Genomic DNA, 22,875 nt, shown 5'->3' with positions numbered 1-22,875 from the left:
ACATTTAAATAACTGGAGAAAACATTTTCTCTTTTTGTAGACAGCAAAGTAAGAGGTTTAATTCAATGAAGTTTTTTTTAAGTTGCATATGATTTTGGGATGTTTGGAAAAATGTAACATGAAATTATTAGCTTTCTATTGTGGGGAGAACCTAGATCATTGTTCACCTTCAGCAAAACTAGGGGAAATTATTGCCCAGAATCAAAGATCTTTTTTATTGAGAAATGTGTAAACACAAAATTTCATCGAAAAAAACCCCATCACTCTACAGTGTAATATTGACTTGAAGATGGAAGGTTTTATCAAGATGGCACAACATCTCAGCATCTTTATGACCATTGGGATCTATTAATATACATAATGTGGTTAAGTTTCAAGATTCATGCAAAAGTATCACTAAAGCCAATGAATATTTTTAGCCTGTGGAGCTAAACTACATTCTAGTAATTACCTTTTCACGTATTCGTTGAGTGAGTGGGAAAGTAGGGACTTTTCCAAACATATTCTGACGAAATTATGAAAACATTCTGAAATGTGTATATTTTTAAACTTTAAAAAGTTCTCACCTCTACTGAAAAGCATATATACACTCTTGGAACAAAGGTTTGTCTTTATTGCACACCCCCTTTTTCTGCAATGTCAAAGAATACAGAAAAACAAACTTAACTTGTCTCAACTTATGTTTCTCACTTTTAGTAGGAAATGCAAAGCAATTTTAGTTTGCTGAAAAGTGACTGAAAAGGACCTAATATGTTAAAAATGCTTAGAAAAATTGTCATATTGCTATGTCAAGGCTATAAAAAACACACAATATAGCAATTTGATGCTAATGGTCTGATTATTATAGCAAGGGTGATGTAATCTGTTTTTTACAGATAAAACATAGCGGAAAACTCAGAGCCGAAGAGGCTAGATTTAATCGAGTGTCAGACGGGTCCAGGCAGATTCAGGTAAGTGTTTAAAAGCAGTCAAGCAGTGGTAATGTGTATCAAAGGGAAACCCAGAGACACACTTGATGCACAATACAACTTTTAGATGTTGTCCTTCCTCTGTGATAAAAAATTCAGGGTCCTGTGCATCCTCTGTTTCTCAGCCTCCTCTGCTGTCACTTCCCTTCTTTGTCACTCTTGTAGTGCCCTCCTCACGAGTCAGCTTTTCCAAATTGTTTCTGTCTTCCAAAACAGATTCTGATGGAGGGAATCCCAATTTTTCAACTACTATTAATTGTGTTTTTCTTCCCCCTTCCTTCGTGTGCTAATGGAAAGGCCTTTCCTGCTTTGTTACTGGTTCAAAGAAAACGTTTTCAAGATTGTTGGATCAACTTTGGCTGTATATTTCAAGAAGACTCTCATCAAGAAGATAGCTGACAGTGCAGAGCAGAACTCAATGAACTACTGAAAGGAGCAGATAACATGTAGTGACAACAAGTAGATGGAAAAGGGTGGGAGGTCCACAGCAGAAGAGGAGGTGAGGGGCAAATGCAGGGCAACGTTGCTGGAACTGTCAAATTAGAGCGATAAGATCAACGAAACAATTACATATAAGGGTTGCTTAAATGGAGCGTACAACAGCTGTATTAGTGTACTTGTGGGCAAAAAAAAAAATGTTGACCTGAGGATAGCTATCAAAGTTAATCAGCACAGCTGTGATAAAACAGCCTTGAAACATACTGTTTAGACGTCACAGTCGAACCTTTCTGAAACTCCAAAAAGAGTTTTGATTCTAGGATCCTAAAGACTCACTCTGATCTTTTGATCTAAAGTTGTAAAACCCTTTCCAGTGGTCTTTTAATTATTATTATGGCATTTCTAGATTTAAAAAAAAAATTGTGTCAATTTCTGGCACATAGATTCTGCAGAGCAGCAGGCGTTCATTAGTACTTCACCTTTGAATTATGGGCAGGACTGCTGGCAGGCAGTAAGCCTACACTCATTTCACATGATTGCATTGTTTACACTTTTTCTTGCTTCCTCAGAACCCTTCACAAACCCAAGCTAACATTCGTGGTGCAACAAAAATGGCGAGCAATATTGGAGCTATCCAGCTGTACAGTTTTGATGCAGACGAGGAAAATGAAGACGTACATGGATCTATATGTCTGCAAGTGGATGTATCAGAATGCAGCAGAGCAGGGAGCTTGGGTCCTTCTGATTGTAGTTTGTAACAGGCACAAGCCCTTCCAGACTGCATTTTTTGTCTGTTACTAATTAACCACAATTTGAATAAAGAAACACTCAGAAACTCATTTTAATCTTAATTTTCTTTATATTTGTCCTCCATCACAAAAAAGCTGCCACAAGAACGTGTTAAAAATGCCAAAACATACACTTTTCATCAGCATGGGTCTTAAAGTTTTCACCTCATTCCAGATGTGTTCGTCTGAATTTGGGGTTTCCATGAAACCTGTTTTGAACAAAAGAGGGAAGACGTGACAGCTTTCAGCGTTTTGGCTCAAAAAGCGTAGATGTGGAGTTGCATCCCAAGCACCCTGCCTCTGTGATGGGATTCTGGTCCAGCGGGGAGAGTGGTTAGGTCGAGCTGTGGCTGGATGGCTGGCTGGTTGGCCAGTGAGGCTACACTGGAATGCGGGGTCTTTTGTTTGTCTGAGAGAGGAGTGGGTCAGGGGGAGAATGCCATTGATGATTGCAGAGAGGAAGAATGAACCTCCAGGAAGTGTTCTAGCTGTCCCTGCTCCCCCACTCTTATTCTCTCTGCCTCTATCTTTTCTCTGTGTGTGAGAACCTTCACCGTGCTGAGCCTCTCTCCACTGAGGCCACGGTCCGCAGGCACAACCACTGCTTTGTCTTGCCCTGTGAACACACACACCCCTCCTCTACTGGGCGCCTACGTTTGCCAGGTCCAGATAATCACAGGGCTGCTCCTATTCTTATCCGCATTGCTGCTCCTGCACGGATGTGTATCTTGAAAGCAAGTTTCTAATGTTGGCAAACACTCGGAAAATGTAAGTGTGAGTTCTGCTGTAAAACCTTTTTTTTTTTTCATTAGATCCATTTTGCGCTGATGTCCTCCCTCCTCAACTGAAAACGTCAGGCTAAAAATGGAGTAAAGCGGTAAGTGGACAAGAATCTAGCTGGTGGCCCCTTCTTGCCGGTGGCTGACACTTCCCGTCACACCGCTCCATTCCTCACCATGTCAGAAGGGCTGCAAGAAGCTGTAAATGGCCCTTTCAAAAACGCACAACAGCTGGAAGACAGGGCAAAGGTGACTGAAGCGGTTGGGGGAGTGCGGGAGGCAGTGGGGGAAAGAGGAGGAGAGGGGCCACGAGATGAGCAGCTGCAACTTCAAGCCTCCGTTTCTCTATTTTGTCACCATCCAGTGCTTTTTAAATGATTGATGGACACTCTGCTTTTCAAAAAGCTAAACAAATAATTGACGTTTTTTGAAAAAAAAAAAAAAAAGATTTTAAAATCACCACAGCTTTTGTCCTGAGATGGTCCGAGCACAATAAATCACCTCCAACGCCTGGTTCTGTCTGGGAAAACAAAGGCAGGGGTTGGTCCGGTGCCAGGGAATTCCACGACTCAAAGCAGGATTATAGAGAACAGCTTTTGAAAAGATCCCAAAAGACTGACCTTCTGCAGTATGCATAAAATGTGTGATTTACACTTTTTTGATCACTTCTGATGCCACAGATAGGAGTTTTCTGGGAGTCAAAAGAGCTTCTTTTATCCAAAGCAGATGTAAAAAAAATTAAAAAAAGAACACATGCAACAGTTTTTCCCTAAGGCTTTCTAAATTGTTTAAATTTCAAGTCTGCTTCGGAACTAAGTTCAAACAGCTCCAAATTTCTGTGAAATGCTAGCGTCTATAATTTTATTTTTTTCCAAAACTATGTCCAAAAATTAAGACTTTGTTTTTTTTTTTACATTTCCTGCAGTTGTCCACACTAAAAAAGCTGAATTCGTTGAAAGCCCACCCTGTTGGTGGGACAGGTGTTTTAATAAGAGCCAATTGATGCCCTCCACCCCCCACCCTCTGCTGCTCCTTGCTTCACACAGCGCCGCTGAACTTCTGCCGGCGATATCGCGAGACTTGTGCCATTATCAACCTGCTTGACACACAGCAGCGCTGAGTGCAGCCTGCCTTCCCAGGGTCGGACCGGAGCTCAAGAAACGACAAGGCGAAGCGAACATCTGGCTGCACATCATGAAAGGACGGCGGGGTTTATAGGAGGAAAAAAACAAAGAAAAGAGAGACGACTGAAGCGGGCGGGATAAGTGTAAGTGCTGCGTTTTCGGGAAACTTCACAGTGTCCTCTCGTTTGGTTTAGCGCAGTTGCTGAGTTCCTCCGCTGTTTAAAAAGCTCGCAGCATTGCGTTTCCCAGCACGGAATTGGAGCTCGGGTTTTCTGCGCCCTTGGCCCTCCTGACTCCCCCGAACACTTCTTTTTCTTTTCTTTCTTCTCTTTCTTTTTTTTAAACCTTTTTGAAAATGTAATGTTAGTTCGTACGTTTCCTCTATAGTGCAAACTTTATTCGTTCTTCACACCCTCAGTGGATGCGAATCCTTTTAAGTAAGTGCTCAGTTGTGCGCGTAAATCTGACCAGCGCAGAAGGAGTTTATTCCATGCGCTTTGGGATAAATCCACCAATTAAAAAAAAAAGTTGCGCAATTTCCCCAATCTGATAAGATTGAGCGTTTTTGATCCATTTAGTATAAATTTGTAGTGTGTTTTGTGCCTGCGGAGCCCAGCGTTAACATATGGCTCAAAGGGGAGCACAGCTGGAGGTAGCGTTTCCATTGCGGTGATGTCAGAGCAGCTGACTCCACAGCTTGCAGTGTAATTAGCAAACAGAGCACCAGTTTACTCACTCTGCACTGCTCTTATTTTTTACTCTCCTCCTTCCTCCTTTTCCCCCCGTCCTATCACTCCTGGAGCCGCCTGCTTGTTCTGTAAACACCCTTGTTTTGCGTTTGGAGAAGCGCCGGTGCGTCGCGCTTTTTTTTTTCTAGCGTTTCTTTTTCTTTTGAAGCGCTTGGATACTTTGAAACAACTTGTAAAGTGGATCACACTGCTAAAACACGGGTGGGTCCCTTGCTGTAAAGGCTTCATCTTCTCAACTTTAACCTCCGAATATAGACTTCTTTATTTTTTTTTTTATGCTGACGCTCTTGAAATCGTTTTGTTTTTGGTCACTCTGAAATTACGCAGCAGCTGTGTGTCCTCTAAATGTGTTCACTTGGTTCACCGAGTATCCTGTTTTTCCTGTTTCCCATCAGGTTATGAAGGAAGAATGGAGTTCCCAGACCATAGCCGCCAGTTGCTGCAGTGTCTGAGTCAGCAGCGTCACCAAGGTTTCCTCTGTGACTGCACTGTTCTCGTCGGGGAGGCTCGATTCAAAGCGCACAGAGCCGTGCTGGCCTCCTGCAGCATGTACTTCCATCTCTTCTACAGGGATCAGCCAGACAAAAGGGACGTTGTGCATCTCAACAGTGACATTGTGACAGCCCCGGCTTTCAGTCTGCTCCTTGAATTTATGTATGAGGGGAAGTTAGAGTTCAGCACTCTGCCTGTGGAGGATGTTCTGGCAGCAGCCAGTTATCTTCACATGTATGATATAGTGAAAGTGTGCAAAGGTAAGCTGAAAGATAAGGAACTTTCCTCCTTGGATGAAAAGATGGGTGAGGGTTTGGGACTGGGCTGTTTGGACAGGGAGAATTCCTCGGATGGCGAGCTGCACACTAAGCAGCCCATTCAGCGACAGCTCCAGACACAGTCCCAGGGGCTTCACAGAGCCCCCCCTGCAGAAGAGTTTGACATCGACAACAGTGAAGTCAGACTGGCTGTCACAGATTGTGATAGGTCGACGCAGAGCCGGCAGCAGGCGAACGGTCATTCTGGCAGGTCCCCGGACCTTGTAGGTGTCAATTATGTGTCAGCAGAGGCCGAGCCCTGCGTCCAAACAGCTGGAAAAACAAAAGCTGATGTCAGTAGTTCCACCGTATTGCTGTCCCAGAGGTCCCGGGCTTCAGATGACATGGACTGTGCACTGGATTTGTCTTTCAAGCCTCTGTCTAGCAGAGATCCCTTACACCCCTCCTACGTCTCGGGACAGCTGGCCCTCGACAGCCAGCAGCAGGGCACAGAGCCACTTGTTAAAGACGAACACGACTTGCTGTCAGAGCAGGAGGACAGTGAGCCGATGAGCCCCGAAAGCCAGCGCTATGGGAATAGTGCCAGGAGTTCAGTGGTGACAGGGTTCGCTGCCCTCTTCCAAGGCAACAACGGTGCTACAGCCGCCCTGCTCTCCCAGGAGGAGGACCTGATGGACGAGGAGGGGGACGCCTGCCGAGGGAGGGAGGGCGCCCCAGGCAGGGAGGTGGACGGGAGGGGCAGGCTGCTGGGGGACAGCGAGGAGGAGGAGGAGGATGACCTGGCCTCTTCAGACATCTCCACTTCCAGCGGGGTGCTGTTGCCCCCAGGGCAACAGGTGTGCGTGTGTCCCCTGTGCAGTAAATGCTTCCCCAGCCCCCACGTCCTGCAGCTGCACCTCAGCTCGCACTTCCGGGAGAAGGACGGCGCCCGCTCCAAGCTATCTCCAGACGGCTCTGTCCCCACATGCATCCAGTGCAACAAGACCTTCTCCTGCATGTACACCCTCAAGCGTCACGAGCGCACGCACTCTGGCGAGAAGCCATACACCTGTGGCCAGTGCGGCAAGAGCTTCCAGTACTCCCATAACTTGAGCCGGCACGCTGTGGTCCACACACGTGAGAAGCCTCATGCCTGCAAGTGGTGCGAGCGCCGCTTCACTCAGTCCGGGGACCTCTACCGCCACATCAGGAAATTTCACTGTGGCCTTGTCAAGACTCTCGCCATTGGATAAAAATGCCTCTCACCAGTGCCATGACCCCAGACAGAATGTCTGTCTTTCTTTTTTTTTTTACACTGAAACATACTACTGATCAAGTTTTGCTGTTATTTTTTTCTCCTCTTTTTTGTCAGAGACATATCTGTTTGATCCTCACCCCCCCACCCCCATGTGGCATTTCTCAAGTTTGAACACACAGCAGCAAATCTCCAGCTGTCTCCTGCTCTGCACTGTGTGGAAGCATGCACGGTGGTCAGAAGCAGTCAGGCAGGCGTGCACAGGCTGTTCAGAAGAACACGAAGGCTGTCAAGCTCAAGCTGAATGATGTTGCACTTGTTTGAGTTTAGAAAACGCTTAGAAGAAGAAGAAATAATAAGCACACGCTCATGTCTTTGTGGAGACACATAATGCTAACACGCAATCGTAAGAGTTAGATTTTATTTGTGCAAATGGGAGATCCAAACCGTCCGTGAGTAGTAATATTCTATTTTGGATTTAACAACTCCATTTATTATATTTATTACTTTTTTGAGATTGTAGTTCTGAAGTGAAATATCACAAGGCAGCAAAGCTTATGAAGTCTGATTACTGGAAGTATGTTTTCTTTTCATGGAAAGTGTTTTATTATTATTTTTTTGTGTGTGACTAAGAAACAGACCATCAACTCTCTGTTAATTTATTTAAGTTTTATTTTTTTGCCTTGGGTTAAGTTAGAAGTCCTTTCTTGATTTCCTCTGCGAGTGAACACATTTTGATGGGTTTACACTTAACAAGAGGTTATCAACTTTAAAAACTAATACCTGTGACTCTGGTACTCTGCACTGAAACTCCTGGTGTACTTACAAAACAAATGTATGGCCAACTTTTTTTTCTTCTTTCTTTTGTCAAATGAAACATTTTGGAGGCCTCGAAAAACTTTAAACATGCAAGGTATTTGCAAAGGTAACGATTAATCTTTAGCTGATAAAAAAAAAAACAACTGGAATGGAGCGGTGTGATGGGAAGTGTCAGCCGCCGGCCACAACTCAATCCAGTTTTTGTGACATGTTTCATAGCTTAATGGATCATTTTCCTATCATGACAAAGATGGAATTTAAAACGCAAGAGGGCAGGACTAATGGTGGATAGTGTAAACACTGTCATCAAAGCTGTGCCATTCAGCTCAGTCTGCTGGCTTTTCTTTATGTTGAACCTCATTTCTCTGAGCGGATGTTACTACTGATGAAGTCTCAAGTGATGCTTCCTTTAAAAGAAATACTTCAGGCTGGAAAGATGCCCTTTTCTCTGTTCACGTAGATGCTGTACGGATTCTTATCAAGGGTGTAACATTAAAGTTTATTTGTCTAATCTGTCCTGAGAAGACTTGATCAGAATGTATTTATTAGTTAAACTTGGTTCAGGGTTTACTGTAGGCCTAGTTGATATTTCTTTAAGCTCGTTATGTCATGCCTAGTGATCTTGGTACTCATTAACTGGTGTTGGGGCGGTTTTCTTTGTTTTGTTTTTTTGTGCAAATCAAGTTACTGTTATTGTATTTTAATATATTGTTTAGAAGTCTGAACAGAAAATTCACTTTTTGTCACATGGAACATAGACAAGCACTTGTTTTTAGCATGCAAATAGTTTCAACACTATTGTCTAGGCTGCTATTTCTTACAGTTTGTTGTATTTATTGTAAATATATAATATTTATCAATTTTCTTTTGTTCATGTTACATCATTGAAAAGGTGTCTTATTAAGACTCCAGTCTCTTAGTGTCATGTCTTCCCCAGGGAATCTGCTTCTTTTTTTTTATTTTTATCATATTCAAGACATTACTGAGCTCCAGCTCAATTCAAATCAGAGCTGCTGGAACCACTTCAACTTCTGTTCTACCACAAGAAACTGTTGTTCTCAAGCACAGCCGCACCGACACGGCACAGGCTACCTATAGAAATGAGACAGTGGCGTCATTGTTTTGCCTCCCTTACAAGTTCCAGGTAGTTTTCAAGGGATCATTGTGTATCTTTCTCCTAGCTGTGGAGAAGAAAGGGACTCCATGTCTTTCTTTGCACTTTTCTGCATTGGACAGAGCTGCTGGAATGTGATAAATGCATTTAGCAAGGGCTGTAAACAGGCGGTTTTGTTCTGAAGGCATCAACAACCCATTTCTCTGCATTGAGGAGAGGCCTATGAAGATTATGACAATAGAATCAACACCGCTAGATTTAACTACACTGACTATGTTCCCTGGTTTTCATCTAGTGGCTTATTTTTTTCTTTTTTTTAATCAAGACTTCTTAGTATGTTTTTTTTTTAATTGAAGGAAATCCTTTTTGCCTTGTCAGACATTACTAAAAAAAAAAAAAAGTGTATCTGAGAGTTTTTGTCCAGTGCTGACATTGCAAATTTTGATCATAAATGAGTTTTCCCTCTTTTTTTTCATGGGGAAACACTTTAGTTTGGTGCCACTCAGAACGGTTTCTGATTCTCTGATGTACATTTTGTACAATAGTAGAAGGACTAACAATGTGTAAAGAATTTTTCTTGTCCTTGTTTGCAGTCTTTATTTATACCTCCAGGATGGTCACCAAATGTGCCTTGTAGACACACAAATAGGTGTTGCATCTGGAGAAGCCTTTTTTTCCCACCGTTTTATTTTTCAGAAATATTAAACATATGTTTCCCCCTTAACTGTAGGGGGTAAAGTTCATATTGCAGAAACAGATGTCCTCTGACATTAAACTATTCAAAATTGTTGTTCTTGTTGCTTTTTTTTTTAAACATATTTCATGTGAAACTGTTACACTGAAAGCTCTGACTCTGTTTTAGTGCTGCTTTCTAAGATATGACACCGAGTTTTTGACAATTTCTGTGAATAAATCTGTTCTAGTTGTGTTCAAATGAAGTTTTTGTGTTGGCTCTCATCAAGCCAGTACTACTGGGAACTAACAATTTCTTTCTTTTTTGTTTTGTTTTTCTGTCTGTGTTGAATGTGAAACAAAAAGAGATTGTGACTTGAAACAGTTCTACCCTTGGAGGGCTACCTTCGCCTGATTCATGCTGTATGATCCTTCCGGTCTGAAAATGACTGTTGATCCTGGAAATGTTGTCTACAGCAGGCTACAACTGTGAAAATGTGCAAAATCATGAGAGATATTTATTATTACAAATGCTTCTCGTGCAAAATTTGACTGTCTGTTTTCATTTGGTTTAAAAAAAAAAGAAAAAAAAAAAAGCTACATGTCAAGTAAAAAACAAAACAAAAACCTTTTTAATAGAATTTGTAGAAGTGCCACTTGAATTTAATATAATTTTTTAATAAGAGGTATATTTTATAGTAATCAATTGCTTCGGTGTTAGTGGCGTAGAGATTAGAGGACAATCTTTATGCGGAATTGACGTTGCTTAGATATTGAGGCAATTTTCTTTGATCTATAACTGTAAGTGCATTTTCTTTGCCTTTGGAGAGTGCTTGTGTGAGTGTGCTGTGGAAATGTGACAATCTTGATTTAGGTCTTTATGGAGAATATTCATAGAATTAAATGGAACAACTTTCTCTGCTCGTGTGAAGCTCCTTTCTTCTCCTTTACGCCGAGGCTTGAACATGCAGCAGCAACATGAGGTCATGCTGTGTGTGTGTGTGTGTGTGTGTGTGTACACAAACAACAGGATGATGCTGGTTCTTCCAGGCTCCATCCCTCTGAAACCGTAAACTCCCCTAATTATTATTATTTTTGGTGATACTTGTTCAAAACTTCATTATAAACCATAAAAAGAAATTATATAATATATGGAAGCATCTTGGAACTGGTAATTATCTCCCTGCTGCACCATGAAAGAAATCCAGCTGCTTTCCTTGCTTTCCAATTGGGATCTGCTCGGGTTCCCACCACCCTCCCCCAAGATATCCCAGCTCACCCACTCTGGGAACACCATATAGACAAGGGCTGCATCCATCTACCCCCAGCCCCCCATCCATCCTACTTCCAGCCCCCAAAACTGTGGCCCCCCAAAGCCCAGCCTCATCCCACCACTCCATTGTGTGCGTGGGTAGTAGCTCAGCCAGGCTATTGTCTGGCCCAGCTCCCCAGCACGTACTTTATGCACATGCAGACGACACAGCGGCGCTGGCCAGGCAGCTCCGGCATAAAGAAAAACAATGTCCTCCCAAGATCACTCGCAAACACTCCGAACAGTGCACAGTGCTGTAAATAAGGGCCCTCTGTAATGTTGAGGCCACTTCACGCCATAAACAAGAGCAGGAGCACAATGTGGCACCAACATCTGCCTGATGGGATTCAGTGCTTAAAGCGGCACGGTGTGTGTTCCTTAGGCAGCAAAAGCTTCACGGGGAGAGCAAAAGGGCCATGTGATAGAGCTTAGCCGCCGGCTGACGAGCTGGGCTCCACGCGGCCGTAGAGAGAGTCGCTTTGCTCATTTGGTGTGCTTGGAGGCACTCGAGAGAAGTTGAGAGGAAAGTTGTGAGTGTCCAACACCTGAACAAGGCCAGCGGTGGGAGCCCTTGACCTCTGAGGGGGACGGACTGCCAGGGACAGCTGGTGTGTTTATTATTTATTTCTTAACAAAAGACAGGTGGTCACACTTGAGAAAGGGCACACAAACAGCCACACTTAAGGCTTGTATACAAGCAACACACACACATGGCCCCCCCCCCCCCCCCCCTTCGCCTTACACATGCATATGGTTATCATCCACTTAATTTTGGAGGAGGCAATTGTTTGACTTTCAGGCAAATCCCCTTTGTCCTTAGGAATAAATCTTAATTCAGTTCCAAATTTCTCTGCTTATAAAAGCCACATGTGAGCCTTTTCTGCACTCCTCCTGCCACTCCCCCCCCCACCCACCCCACATTAGGGCAGATTTGAAGTTCCACGGGACAACCCAAAATCAGACTACCGCTGGAGCATAAATCCATATCAACTTATCTTAGCTCTCACACTGGGTTTGCCTTTTTTGGACAGGTTGGCCCCGACTGTGCCAAGGCAGTGTGTCCTTGGTCCACTGTACAGCTGTCACTTACTCACACTCATTGATGCATATTAATAGCAGCAGCATCACTGGACTTGATGCTCGCCGCACTCAGACCACAGCTGGTCCCCAAGAGAATGGGTGAAAGACAAAGCCACGTGCTCCTGCTGGCTTGCTGCAGTTGGTGCTGTCTGGAGCGCCGTGGGTGATTATCTGCACCCCCCACCCCCCTACAGACACACATGTAGCAAGGGGGAGTTGAGGAGCATTCTTGGCAAGAAAAGTACAACATGACCTTTAAGTTGCATGGATAAATATGCACGGAAAAGCCTGACAACTCTGTTTTCTTCAAAGCTCTGTAAGGAGAAGAGACGGGCGCTTGGTCGAAGACTAAATGAGAAGTTGCAGGAACTGTGATTTCTTCCATCTGATCAGCATCAGTCGCGGCGTTTCTTGCGGCCATGACATCAACTGTTCAGACTTCAACAATAAATGTTTTTCTTTCAAGTATTCCGTATTCATGAGTCTTATCGGGTAATGTGCAGACAACCTGACGCCACCCTTTGCCAGCAGCTGTCTGCTCACTCAAGCAGAAATCAAGCGGTGCCCTGGGCCACCAACTGCAAGAGCTCCCAAAAGACGGGGGCCACAACTGGGCCGCTGAGCAGCCGATGTGACTAAAAAGCTCACATGCACTCACTCATCCCAGCCCGTATCCATAACAGTGTCACAAGACGAGACTTTTCTAAAGTCCCGTTGTGGACCTTTGCCATGAAGAACTATTACTCAGAGCGTTCAGCATCTGACCCTGAAACGGATCGTCGTCTGCGATGAGCAGCAGCCAACTGAAAGAGATGACTCCACCCAAAGGTCACGTCCAGCAGGGATGACTGCAGCCTGCTTTACCGCTCAGCACTTGTTTTATTTGAAATACATTTGATAGTAGATGTACAAGGTCAGTGTGGACAAGCTGCAATTTGATTATCAGTGTCAGTCAGAATACAAGGAGTCAGATGTTGTTCTTTGGTACATTCAAGGAGTGGATTAGGAATACTTTCTAAGTTTGGGTGGTTTATTCCTCCACCGAGTATGGAGGGCGCGACCTCCTGCCGCTGTGCAGTCATCCCAAACCTTCTAGCTCCATGTTGAGCTCCTTTTTCTATATTTGTGTGTCTATTAAAAGGTAAAATAGACAATACAAAACCACAATCACAAAAACGTTTCTAAAAAGGGTTCAAGTTTATTCAATCAAACCTTCAAATGACAATATTTACATAAACATGAATTAAGAAAAAAAGGGTATAAAATATCAATTAATGCAATTACAGTGTTTAAATATACATTTGTGTTCCAGCCTTTGGTCTTCCTTTACGTAGAGCAGCCGCAGCAGAGTACTTCATCGTACCGCCCGCTGTAACTGCAACACATGAAAGATTCCTCACGTTATGATTCAAACAGCCTCTTCATTAATTCAATGTGATTTATGATTAGGAATGTATAAAAACAACAAAAAACTTTAACTACAGTTGACTGAAAGCGAAGAGTCCCACTTTCAGCTTCTAAAGTATGCTTCCTCCTGTGTGAAGCTTCATCCTCTTTAGTTTGGATTCAAGAAATGTTGTAGTCAAAAGAAAATTATGGAAAAAAACAGAAATAAAACAATACCCTTAAGGGAAGACAGGAAGATTGATCAAGATACCTAAATCTTAAAATAGGATGGGAGGACCAGTTGTTTAAAGAAATTCTATTTATTCTTAATAAAAATGGAAAACTGTGTTCATTTGAGTAATTATGAGTTAATTATTAGTTATTGCTGATTTTGGTTTTTACTGCATGTTTCATGTCGTGGCAGCTGTGAGTGAGCACCAACGGTTTGACAGATCGAAGGATTTGACGTCAACCAATATGACTAAACTCCATAAGTAAATAGAATCTCCAACATGCATTATTTAGGATAAAACCAAAAGAAAAAACACTGTCCTGGTTCATTTTTAATGGAAATGCATTAAAGTTAAAGCAACCTTCTTTAGGTTTCATTTCAAATCAATCAGGGGTTTACTTATATTGACAGAAACATATTTGTAAGTCTTTGAACCAAACCTGAAGGATCGTTTACATTCACGAGCTTTTCCAACCAACATCCAATGATCTTAAAGCTACGTTCACACCACACTCTGCAACTCAGGTTCAAGCGGCCAGTTCCAATGAAGTTCATGACCCTGGCGTTCACGCATCGCTGTGCAAGTTTCTACGGCCGTTTTTAGCCTCCATGTAAAAAACATGTGTAGCAAATGAACGAGCGTTGAAAGTTAAACCAGGTCAAACGTTGAGCAATCAGGGCCTTAGATGTAAAAGTGAAGTATCGTTGGCGTCCCTTTTCATTCACAGAAGAGGCCGACTGTATGAAAAATGACCATGGAAGAGAAATGAATATTTGTGTTTTAAGGAAGCAGGAATTCTATGACACCAGGTCTTTCGTGTATCGGAACAGAGCTGTGAAGGAAAAAGCCTGGAGCAAGATTCACCAGATTTGCACCATTGACATTTCACACCAAGCCTCTTTCAATGAAGGGGGCAGACATGCACTAGAAAACATTGTGAACATGGGCCAAGCGCAGAAAATATATCTGTTGTAATAAGATTCCAATATATGGCACTGATCATAATAATGAGGATAAAATGAATATCTGATTATGATCGGGATTCAACATTCAATTCCGATCAAGTCTGAAACGACATGATTGGGCCCAATTTTTGATCGCATGATAAGAATAATCTAGTGGCTCTTTAAGGCTTTGAAAAACACTCTGGCTGTCATTTAATCAGCAGGAGTCAACAGGTGAATATCAATATGACAGTAATTTAGGAGTGGCAGACTTGCAGAAACAAATTGCTTTTTACTTAATAGATTTTTGATTAAAATGAACATTTGTTACAACAATGAGGCACAATAACTGTAAAGAGGCTTTCAATCAAAGTTTAACGGGCTTTTGTATAGAGACGGGTGAACAGAGTTTAGTTTCAAGTTTTCAACTTACTCTAAGATGGTGCAGACAGAGCAGCATAAGCTGCAGCAGTTGGAGCACTGTCGGACACAGGATGAACACGCCAGTCGATCACACTGAGAACACGGCGTCCTGGGTCCCTGGCTCTTCTGACACACACAGCAACCTGTGGGACCCACTGGGTTACCTGGACAAGTCACAAACATGAGCCTTTAGCAAAGCAGTGAAGTTAGTCTGATAAGGTGGGCAAACTTGTATGAACTCTGCCACCTGCTGGTGGAAAGTATTAAGTGAACCAAATCCTTTGAACCCTCGTGCTATCTTGGATGACCCCACCCTTACATTGACGTGTTCCTCCTACCATGACAAAGGTGGATAAAGGTGAAGAGGATTTCATGTAATCCATGGACACCAGAGAAGATCACAAATCATTGAAGAAAAAAGGTTCAGTGCACTGTCTAGTGGGTCTAGATGACCCAACTCCCAATGTTAAAGTGCCTAGAACAGCACAAGGGTTAATGTGATCCAAGGGGCCTAAAACCCAAGAAGTTTAAGCTTTTGTCAAACAATTAAAACATCTGCACAGGGAAAAAGAATTAAAACATGTTCTTGTTTTGGTGGACATTAATTTTTTTTTTAAACCCAAGAATTTAGCTAATCAAACTAAAAATGTCTAAATCCCAGTTTAAGATGAAAAAATGATTAATTTAATTAATCAACGATGAAAAAAAAAACATGTAAAAAATCTTAAAGTAACAACAAAGAACCGGAGCAGCTTCGATCCTGTATGTTAAAACTACGAACCCGTTACCTACTCCAGGTGGTAATGTGTAACTCTAGCCACAAGGAGGCAGTAGCGTGCAAAACTGGAACCATCAAACGATTAAAAAGAAGGCCTCTAGATTCTACAACACTATTAGAAACTGTTAGGTCACCGGCTTTAAGCGTACAAATAAGGGCAAAAAGGCAGAGACTCAAGCTGACAGAAAATAAACTAACATTGAAAAGAACGACTGCTATAGAAAAAACTTTGTCATATGTCAACAAAAAGTTTAATAGCTTTTAAGGGTCACTTTTCTATGAAGCTAAGGTGATAGAGCAACAAAAAGTAAATGACTTAACTACCAGCTGCAGGTTATTGTGATGGCAGGATATTAAACATAAGCAGAAATAAAAATGGGAGGCAATATGATACTGCTTCAAAGATCCATCTAATTACAAAACATGTTTTTCTCATGATGGGGAAAATATTTAAGGAAAAGTGAGCTTAAAATTGTGTTTGAGTACTTTTCTCAATTGGGGTTGGACAAGAAATCGATTTTTATTGATAAAGTCGAATTTGTTATTTAAGAAGATTAGTTCTTGGGAAATTCTGGATTTTATTTTCCCAGCACTCTGCTTTCTAGGGCTTCCGTTGCTCGGAGCAAGGTCAGCATGCCCGCTTCTCGCTGCACGCAGATGCACAACTAAAGAGAGGCTTGTTCCCAAAACAGTCACAGTTTCTTCATTTATATGGAACTGTCTCGGTTTTGTGGCTTAAGACTTTGAGCACAAAACGCATGCTGCACAATGCATTTGAAGGCTGTTGCTATTAAAAGTGGGAGTACAACAAATTCATTTCAACACCTGAAACAGACCGTTTAGCGCGAGAAGTGTTTCTCTCTACAAGATGCTAAAACTAGCAGCAGCTCACAAAACAAAAGCTTTGTTAAACAAACATTTTTACAGCTTAGTTGCACCTTATATGCAGGCTAGTTACCAAGGGAGATGTGAAAATAAGGTTTTTGTTGAATACATCCGTCTTTTGGAATTTGTGTTGAGGTTTTGTTCTTGCTTGACTTGCATGACCGGCGACTATTGATGACGTCATCAGGGAATTGTAACATCCAAATATCTCTCCGCTTGAAGGGATAAATGTAGGGATAGGGAGAAGCTGCAAAGGTAGAGACGCAATTGGGATTTGGCCTGTGGCTGGATAGCACCACCATTGCTTGCCATTCTTAAAGGGACAGCGTGTAAACAGATGGATGACAGGAAGTAGGGACGAGCTTACTCCGCACCCACAGTCACGCAAACAACTCAAAGGTGAATTTCTAACGAAATCCTGCTGGGTCTAAAGAAACTGTCCAAGAAAAAGACAGTTTTATGATTTTGGCTAAAAATGGCATAATCATAATTAAAAGACCCCTGGGAACAATTTAAAAATAACTCCAAATATGATTGAGTGGGACTTTAACTCACAAAGAGGATTTTTATTCACATGCACATATACGTACTATGACTTTAAGTATAGTAAAGTCACAGTAACTGTTTCAAAGCTTGTTTCAAGGCTTGGAAAAGGAATAGCTTAAAACAAGCGCACACAAAAACCACCTGTGTAAAAAAAAAAAAACTTCTGAGGAAATAAACTAAAGTTGCATTAAAAAATGAACAAATTAATCAAACTGAAACTATATTTTGGTAGCTATAGCCAGCAAAGTACTTTATTGACTGCTAGTCGAACACCCTTTTTTTCCCCCTCTTTCTAATATATACCTCTCAGAACGTATGGATTGGTTGTTCAGGCTCACCTTTAGCAGCACCCGCCCTCGTTAGTCTCCCGTCGTGGCCAATCAGCATCTGTCCTCTCAGAAGGGTTTTGCTGCATGCAGGTGAATCCGTTTGTGCAGAGGGCTGCGGAGCTGCACTCTTCTCTTCCCCGGTCCATATTGTACTGATCACAGCTTTGGCACCGTTGAAAAGCAAGTTCTTCGTTTTTTCTGTGTGAACAACAAACACAAACAGCCAAGCCGGTTCATTACCTCAGGGTAATCCTTGACCCGGTTTTATCCCTCGACTGTCATGTCGGGTCACTTGTTCGCTCTTGTTCTTGTCATCTTAAAAATATTGCAAAACTGAGTCCAATTGAGTTGCGTTCTGAGATGGAGATGCTCATCCACGCTTTTATATCTCGTCTTGATTACTGCAACTCCACCTTCACATGCTCGAGCAAAAAATCTTTAGAACGGCTCCAGGTTGTCCAGAACGCTGCTGCAAGGCTTTTAACCAAACCATTCCAGGTTTTCACACGTCACCCCGTTATTAATCCAGCTGCACTGGCTCCCCATCCACTACCCAGTGCATTTTAAAATCCTGGTTTTAACATACACAGCTCTTAATAGCAAAGTACCGGTCTATACATAAAAGACCTTTTGCAGCCGTAAACCCCCAGCAGGTCCCTGAGGTCATGTGATCAGGGTCTGCTGGTTGTAAAGAGAACCCGGTTAAAGGTGACAGAGCCTTTGCAGCAGGGGCTCCATCGCTCTGGAACTCCCTTACTCTCAGCCTCAGATCTGCAGACTCAGGGTTTTCTTTTAAAAAGCAGCTAAAATTGCTTTTTCTTAATTATTTTTATATTCTGTTTTTTTTTTTTTTTTACTGTGAAGTACTTTTGTGATTTTTATCTTGAAAGGTGCTATACAAATAAAGTTTACTATTATGATTTATTCATTTGATAGTTTAACAGTATTCGTAATCCGGTTCGGATCAGTCAGATTCTTTTCAAGTAACAAAATCAAGTGCATATTGATTATCTTCAGAAAACAGTCAGTCAGTCAGTGACGATGATTTCAGTAAACAGTAGAAGTTTCTAACCTGAAGCTAAACTAACTTAAGCCGGGCGATATAATAAGGCGTAACACAACATAACATAAGGCACAACATAAGGCGAAGTTTGAATAACAAGTTTACTAAAATAAAAACAAAACAATGAAAACATTGAAAAAATGAATACCAGAAAAGCTTTAAAGACGAGTAGTTTCAAGTAACTAAGTGCGTCAAGCACAACGAAAAGCTAATTTTAGCTAGCTATGCAATAGTGTCCTCGCGTGTACTTACCGTATATCTCTTGTCTATACTTGCTGCCAAACACTCCATAGTTGTTCAGTTCCTGCTGTCTGACATGTATCTTATATTGAGAAGAAAAGACTTCGGGGAAAGGACAAGTTCGTTTAGGCATATCGGCTGCTAACCGTGCATAGCATGTGCTGCTACGCAGATACTTTCACACTTGTTTGTTGCGGGAAAATTGGAGGGTGCCAGGAAAGGGGCCAATCATAGACGCGCAAATGTGTCACGTGGTAAGTATAACCAATCAGACAACTACAGGAGAAATTACTGCCGTGACGCAGCCTAGTGCTGTTGGCAACGTGTGTTTTTATTTCTTGTAATAAAATATTGAATACAAAATAGTTAGAAGTAGGGAATAAGTCTATATTTAAAGCAAAATAGTTTTTTTTATTATTTCCCAAAACAAGGAGTCAACACAATTTCATGATAACAGACATTTATTATCTGCTTTAACAGGTTGAATCCTTTCTTTTGCCAAGATGTATCCTGATTCAGAACATTTGGATCATGCACTCCCTTGATTTCCCAACACCAACCCATTTGACTAAGGAAAAAAAACAGAGAGGAAAAGATTAGATGCAAATATGGCTTCTCCTACTTCTTTTCAAGCAATTATTAAGCCCATTTTGATTTAATATAAAATGGTTTAAATGTGTCATATATAAGTGCAATATGTAAGTTATCCTATGTTTGCCATATTTATACATAGATATAGATTTCGGTTGTTTGTCTTGTTTAGTTTTAATTTTCCATATCCAAGCTCCAGAAGTCAGTGGTAAATTCCTCTAAATAAAAGGGAACAGTCTGTGTCATACATACTGGGAACTCCAATATGGTTTTCAATGAAGCGAATGTAGTTTTGTGCTTTGGCTGGGAGGTCATTCCACTTCCTGGCTGCAGATGTGTCTGTCTTCCAACCAGGGAAAGTCTCATACTCAACCTCCACTTTGTGCAAAACATCCATGTTGGCTGTTTTTACAATAAATAAAAGAAAAAATGAAAAATGTGTTATTTCAGATAATAAATTAACTCATTATATTAAAAAGAAATGTATTTTCTGGCATTTTTCCCAGTTAAGTACCTGGAAAATGGGGGATTCTTTTGCCATTAAGTTTGTACGCCACTCCAACTTTAATTTCATCCAGCACATCCAGAATGTCAAGTTTTGTCAAGGCAATGCTGTTGGAAATATAAAAAAACACAACTTATGCATATGATAGTTCACCATCGTAAGATAAAACAATCAGCAATAAAAAATGAAATTAAAAAAAAGATTTTTTGAGCCACTCACGCTGTAAAGCCATTAATCATATGAGCGTATCTGACAATGACAAGATCCAACCAGCCACAACGCCGCTTCCTTCCTGTAGTCACGCCAACCTCATGACCCCTTGTCTGCAGCAGCTCACCAACCGCCTTTTAAAGAAGAAAGTAAGGTTTGAGACTTATTTATACGCATATAGATCTAAGGATATGAAACAAACAGCGGAGTATAACAAAGTTCCTTGAAGGAGAGGATTTAACAACTTGAATCATCCCCCCTCAGTTTCCGTGACAGGTAACTTAACCTCAGATCAGACACTCTTGCCCTAAATTTAACCCTGTGAGCATGTGAGCTGCAAACAAGGGGAAGAGAGTTTGGACATTGCTCTTTCACAAAAAATGACAGCTGCACTAAGCTAGAAAACAACCTGATAGTTAGTCACACGATAACAAACTGTACTTGTCAGTGTTGAGGAAGCACATGCCTCTTTACTGACCAGAATAGCAAAAACAGCACGTGATAGTTTAGCCTAATGGCCATTTAGAAGCAATCTCAAGCACTTACATTCAGTTGTTCTGTGGGGAAGGCTCCTATTCCCACTCTAGTGGTGTAGGCCTTAGATACACCATACACATCACCTATATTCATGGGAGGGATGCCGAGGCCAGTGCACGCTCCTCCCACGGTGCAGTTTGATGATGTCACAAAAGGGTATGTGCCTGAATGGGAGCATTTATTACAACACCCAATTTCCATTTAAAAATGTATTGTCATGAATGCAATGAAAATAAATGATGCTAATAAAAACATACCAAAGTCAATGTCAAGCAGAGCAGCATTTGCCCCCTCAACCAGGATTTTCTTTGGAGGCCCGTGAAGAGCTTCGTACATGTAATAGACCCCATCTCTGACCATTGGGCGCAATCTCTCTGCATATTCCTGCCGAAATGAGAGCTTAGTCAAAGCAGCTTTTGGTAGCGGTTCAGCAATGTAACCTAGCAACTACCTTCAGTTTTTTCAGCTGCTCCTCAACATCAGCTGTCAAGGACGGATACATGGACTGATACTGATGAACCAGATTCTTAAATCTGGAAGGATTTTTTGAAATTAAAATCTTATTTCTTCTTGTAAAGGAATAGATTTGACTCCATTAAACAATAAAGTTAAATAACATCACTAAACACCTTGTAGAAAAGTCCTTGAAGTCCCCCAGAAGGTCACACACACGCAGTCCAGTCCGAGATGCTTTGCTTGAATATGCCGGACCAATTCCTTTTTTGGTTGTTCCAATGCTGTAATGGGACATCTTGCATGAGATCCAGGAAGATTCGAAGAGATTTTAGGTTTATTGTTGTATTTCTTTCTTACTTTTTCCCTTCTTGTGCTTGTCTCTCCGTCTCCTGTAAGCCATCGACGACTTGATGAAAATCAAACACTGTGGAGAAGCCATCAGACTCCTTAAAATCTTGACTTCAAAAGCTTCAGTAAAATTAAATAAAGCCAATATCTATTTACAAACCAAGATGGGCTCTGTCTGAAACGATGAGTCGCTTTTCCCAGCCTTTCAGACCTGCAGAAAAATGAGGCGACACACCTGGATGAGCACTCACACTCTACCATTCATATACTTTTACGCTGAAATACCTTTTTTCTCATTTTTATCTCCTTCTTCAAACAATCCAGGGAGATGTATGACCACTCCATTACCTGGAGGAGCAAATCAAGAGTCAAGAGGAGTTTCATTGGGTCTCCTCAAAGACTCAAGTTGGAGGCTTTTACCAATCAGAGATACACTTTTGGAGTTAATAATTCCACTGGGTAGAAGGTGAAAATCATACTCCTTTCCGTCCACAACCACAGTGTGCCCTGCATTGTTGCCACCCTGTATATCAAAGAAGTAGATCACCTCAGAAGATGCTGCAACATGAAGTGATTGTTAAGGATATTAAGCCTTTCCCTTTCCTTCCTGGTTTGACCCTTCACTGCACCTATTTAAACAGACTTGGCTAAGCCCCCCACCCTGGCTAATGCCTGGCCTTCTCACATATCAACCCTGAGAATGTGACCTCTCCAGCCGGGTGGGCGGGGCTTTTGAGCCTCCAGAACACTGGGTGCTCGTCCTCTCAGCATACAACACAACTGTTTGACAGGTTGCAGTGTTTCTTACCTCTGTAGTCTTGTGTGTCACAAACAGACCAGGTATTTTTTAATTTTCTTTTTAACTCTTTTTTTTAAGTCTGCCTTTCAGCTGAAGCAGCAGAGCAACTCTAAACTGGGTGAACAAAAAGTCATGACATTTGACATTATAGGGAATGCCAGACATGTTTTGGGGGTCTCCAAAGCAAAAGCCCAACACATGAGTCGAAATCTAAACAAACAATACAACATTAAGGTGCAATCACCTTTAAATGTTTCAAATGTGAAGGATTTTTAAGTGATTTAGGCTTGGACACCTGTTGTGCCAAATTAGAACCCCGATGCGCATTTTCGTCACATTTATGCAAAAACCGTTATACATTTAGGCTGAAATGACCATTTTAGACATTTACCTGACATCTGCAAACAATGTCAGCCTCGGTAGCAAGTAAGTCGACGACTTTTCCTTTCCCCTCGTCTCCCCACTGCGCGCCGAGCACCACCGTCACTTTGTTCCCCGCGTCGTCGTTGCGCAGACGCTTTTGTCCGGCCCCGGCGGACGGATTCGCGTTTTTGTGGTCTTTGGACGGCCAGTTGAGCGACATGATGAAGGCTGTTTGAGGCTTTCTGTCTCAAGAAGACTAAAGCGTCTCAGAGGTTGGAGGGGGGATTGGGGTATCCGGATCATCTGCGCGTGTGATGTCAGAGGGACGTGCAAGTGATCTCCAACACCGCAAGAGACGGCAGCTTTTATGTCTCCTTCAAGCTGCACTTGGT

General features: G+C 42.0%; 3 protein-coding genes across 5 annotated transcripts; 1 reads left to right on the top strand and 2 right to left on the bottom strand.

The window, feature by feature from the left end:
- The first annotated feature begins 2,277 nt into the window (after nucleotides 1-2,277).
- On the top strand, nucleotides 2,278-10,372 carry LOC101173990 (zinc finger and BTB domain-containing protein 18.2). Of its 3 annotated transcripts, XM_011490456.3 has the most exons (3): nucleotides 2,278-3,071; nucleotides 3,899-4,240; nucleotides 5,242-10,372. In XM_011490456.3, exon 3 carries the CDS (start codon nucleotides 5,256-5,258, stop codon nucleotides 6,846-6,848), a length of 1,593 nt encoding a protein of 530 aa, XP_011488758.1. In that variant the 5' UTR covers nucleotides 2,278-3,071; nucleotides 3,899-4,240; nucleotides 5,242-5,255; the 3' UTR covers nucleotides 6,849-10,372. The 3 variants fall into 3 exon arrangements, with proteins under 3 accessions (XP_011488758.1, XP_023807579.1, XP_020569273.1); XM_023951811.1 differs by having other exon boundaries at nucleotides 2,278-4,240; XM_020713614.2 differs by lacking the exons at nucleotides 2,278-3,071; nucleotides 3,899-4,240 and adding an exon at nucleotides 4,265-5,047.
- Nucleotides 10,373-13,021: 2,649 nt separating this feature from the next.
- siva1 (SIVA1 apoptosis inducing factor) lies at nucleotides 13,022-18,916 on the bottom strand. The gene is made up of 4 exons (XM_004082355.4): nucleotides 18,687-18,916; nucleotides 17,381-17,569; nucleotides 14,844-14,997; nucleotides 13,022-13,222 (listed from the first exon to the last, which is right to left on the bottom strand). The coding sequence occupies exons 1-4, from the start codon at nucleotides 18,805-18,807 to the stop codon at nucleotides 13,174-13,176; spliced, it is 513 nt and encodes a 170-aa protein (XP_004082403.1). The 5' UTR covers nucleotides 18,808-18,916; the 3' UTR covers nucleotides 13,022-13,173.
- A 201-nt stretch (nucleotides 18,917-19,117) lies between these two features.
- Nucleotides 19,118-22,806, bottom strand: LOC101171790 (adenylosuccinate synthetase isozyme 1 C). The gene is made up of 13 exons (XM_004082354.4): nucleotides 22,512-22,806; nucleotides 21,742-21,844; nucleotides 21,607-21,669; nucleotides 21,482-21,532; nucleotides 21,331-21,397; nucleotides 21,147-21,254; nucleotides 20,969-21,050; nucleotides 20,775-20,901; nucleotides 20,527-20,681; nucleotides 19,990-20,114; nucleotides 19,780-19,877; nucleotides 19,518-19,667; nucleotides 19,118-19,242 (listed from the first exon to the last, which is right to left on the bottom strand). Exons 1-13 carry the CDS (start codon nucleotides 22,701-22,703, stop codon nucleotides 19,190-19,192), a joined length of 1,374 nt encoding a protein of 457 aa, XP_004082402.1. The 5' UTR covers nucleotides 22,704-22,806; the 3' UTR covers nucleotides 19,118-19,189.
- Nucleotides 22,807-22,875: the final 69 nt, after the last annotated feature.

This window comes from Oryzias latipes, chromosome 22, assembly GCF_002234675.1.
Source record: "Oryzias latipes chromosome 22, ASM223467v1".
Classification (NCBI taxonomy): domain Eukaryota; kingdom Metazoa; phylum Chordata; class Actinopteri; order Beloniformes; family Adrianichthyidae; genus Oryzias; species Oryzias latipes.
Note: the sequence above shows the minus strand (reverse complement) of the source record. Positions and strands in the feature narration are given on the sequence as shown.

What these genes read in the sequence shown, in the direction of transcription:
- LOC101173990 (XM_011490456.3), top strand. Translation starts at nt 5,256, where the DNA reads ATGGAGTTCCCAGACCATAGCCGCCAGTTGCTGCAGTGTCTGAGTCAG.
- siva1 (XM_004082355.4), bottom strand. Translation starts at nt 18,807, where the DNA reads ATGCCTAAACGAACTTGTCCTTTCCCCGAAGTCTTTTCTTCTCAATAT. An exon ending in GTATAGACAAGAGATATACG is followed by an intron (nt 17,570 to 18,686) that starts GTAAGTACACGC and finishes TTGTTCACACAG; the next exon opens with AAAAAACGAAGAACTTGCTT. An exon ending in TCTGTCTGCACCATCTTAGA is followed by an intron (nt 13,223 to 14,843) that starts GTAAGTTGAAAA and finishes CATGTGTTGCAG; the next exon opens with TTACAGCGGGCGGTACGATG.
- LOC101171790 (XM_004082354.4), bottom strand. Translation starts at nt 22,703, where the DNA reads ATGTCGCTCAACTGGCCGTCCAAAGACCACAAAAACGCGAATCCGTCC. An exon ending in AGATAAAAATGAGAAAAAAG is followed by an intron (nt 21,533 to 21,606) that starts GTATTTCAGCGT and finishes ATTTTTCTGCAG; the next exon opens with GTCTGAAAGGCTGGGAAAAG. An exon ending in ATGATTAATGGCTTTACAGC is followed by an intron (nt 19,878 to 19,989) that starts GTGAGTGGCTCA and finishes TATTTCCAACAG; the next exon opens with CATTGCCTTGACAAAACTTG.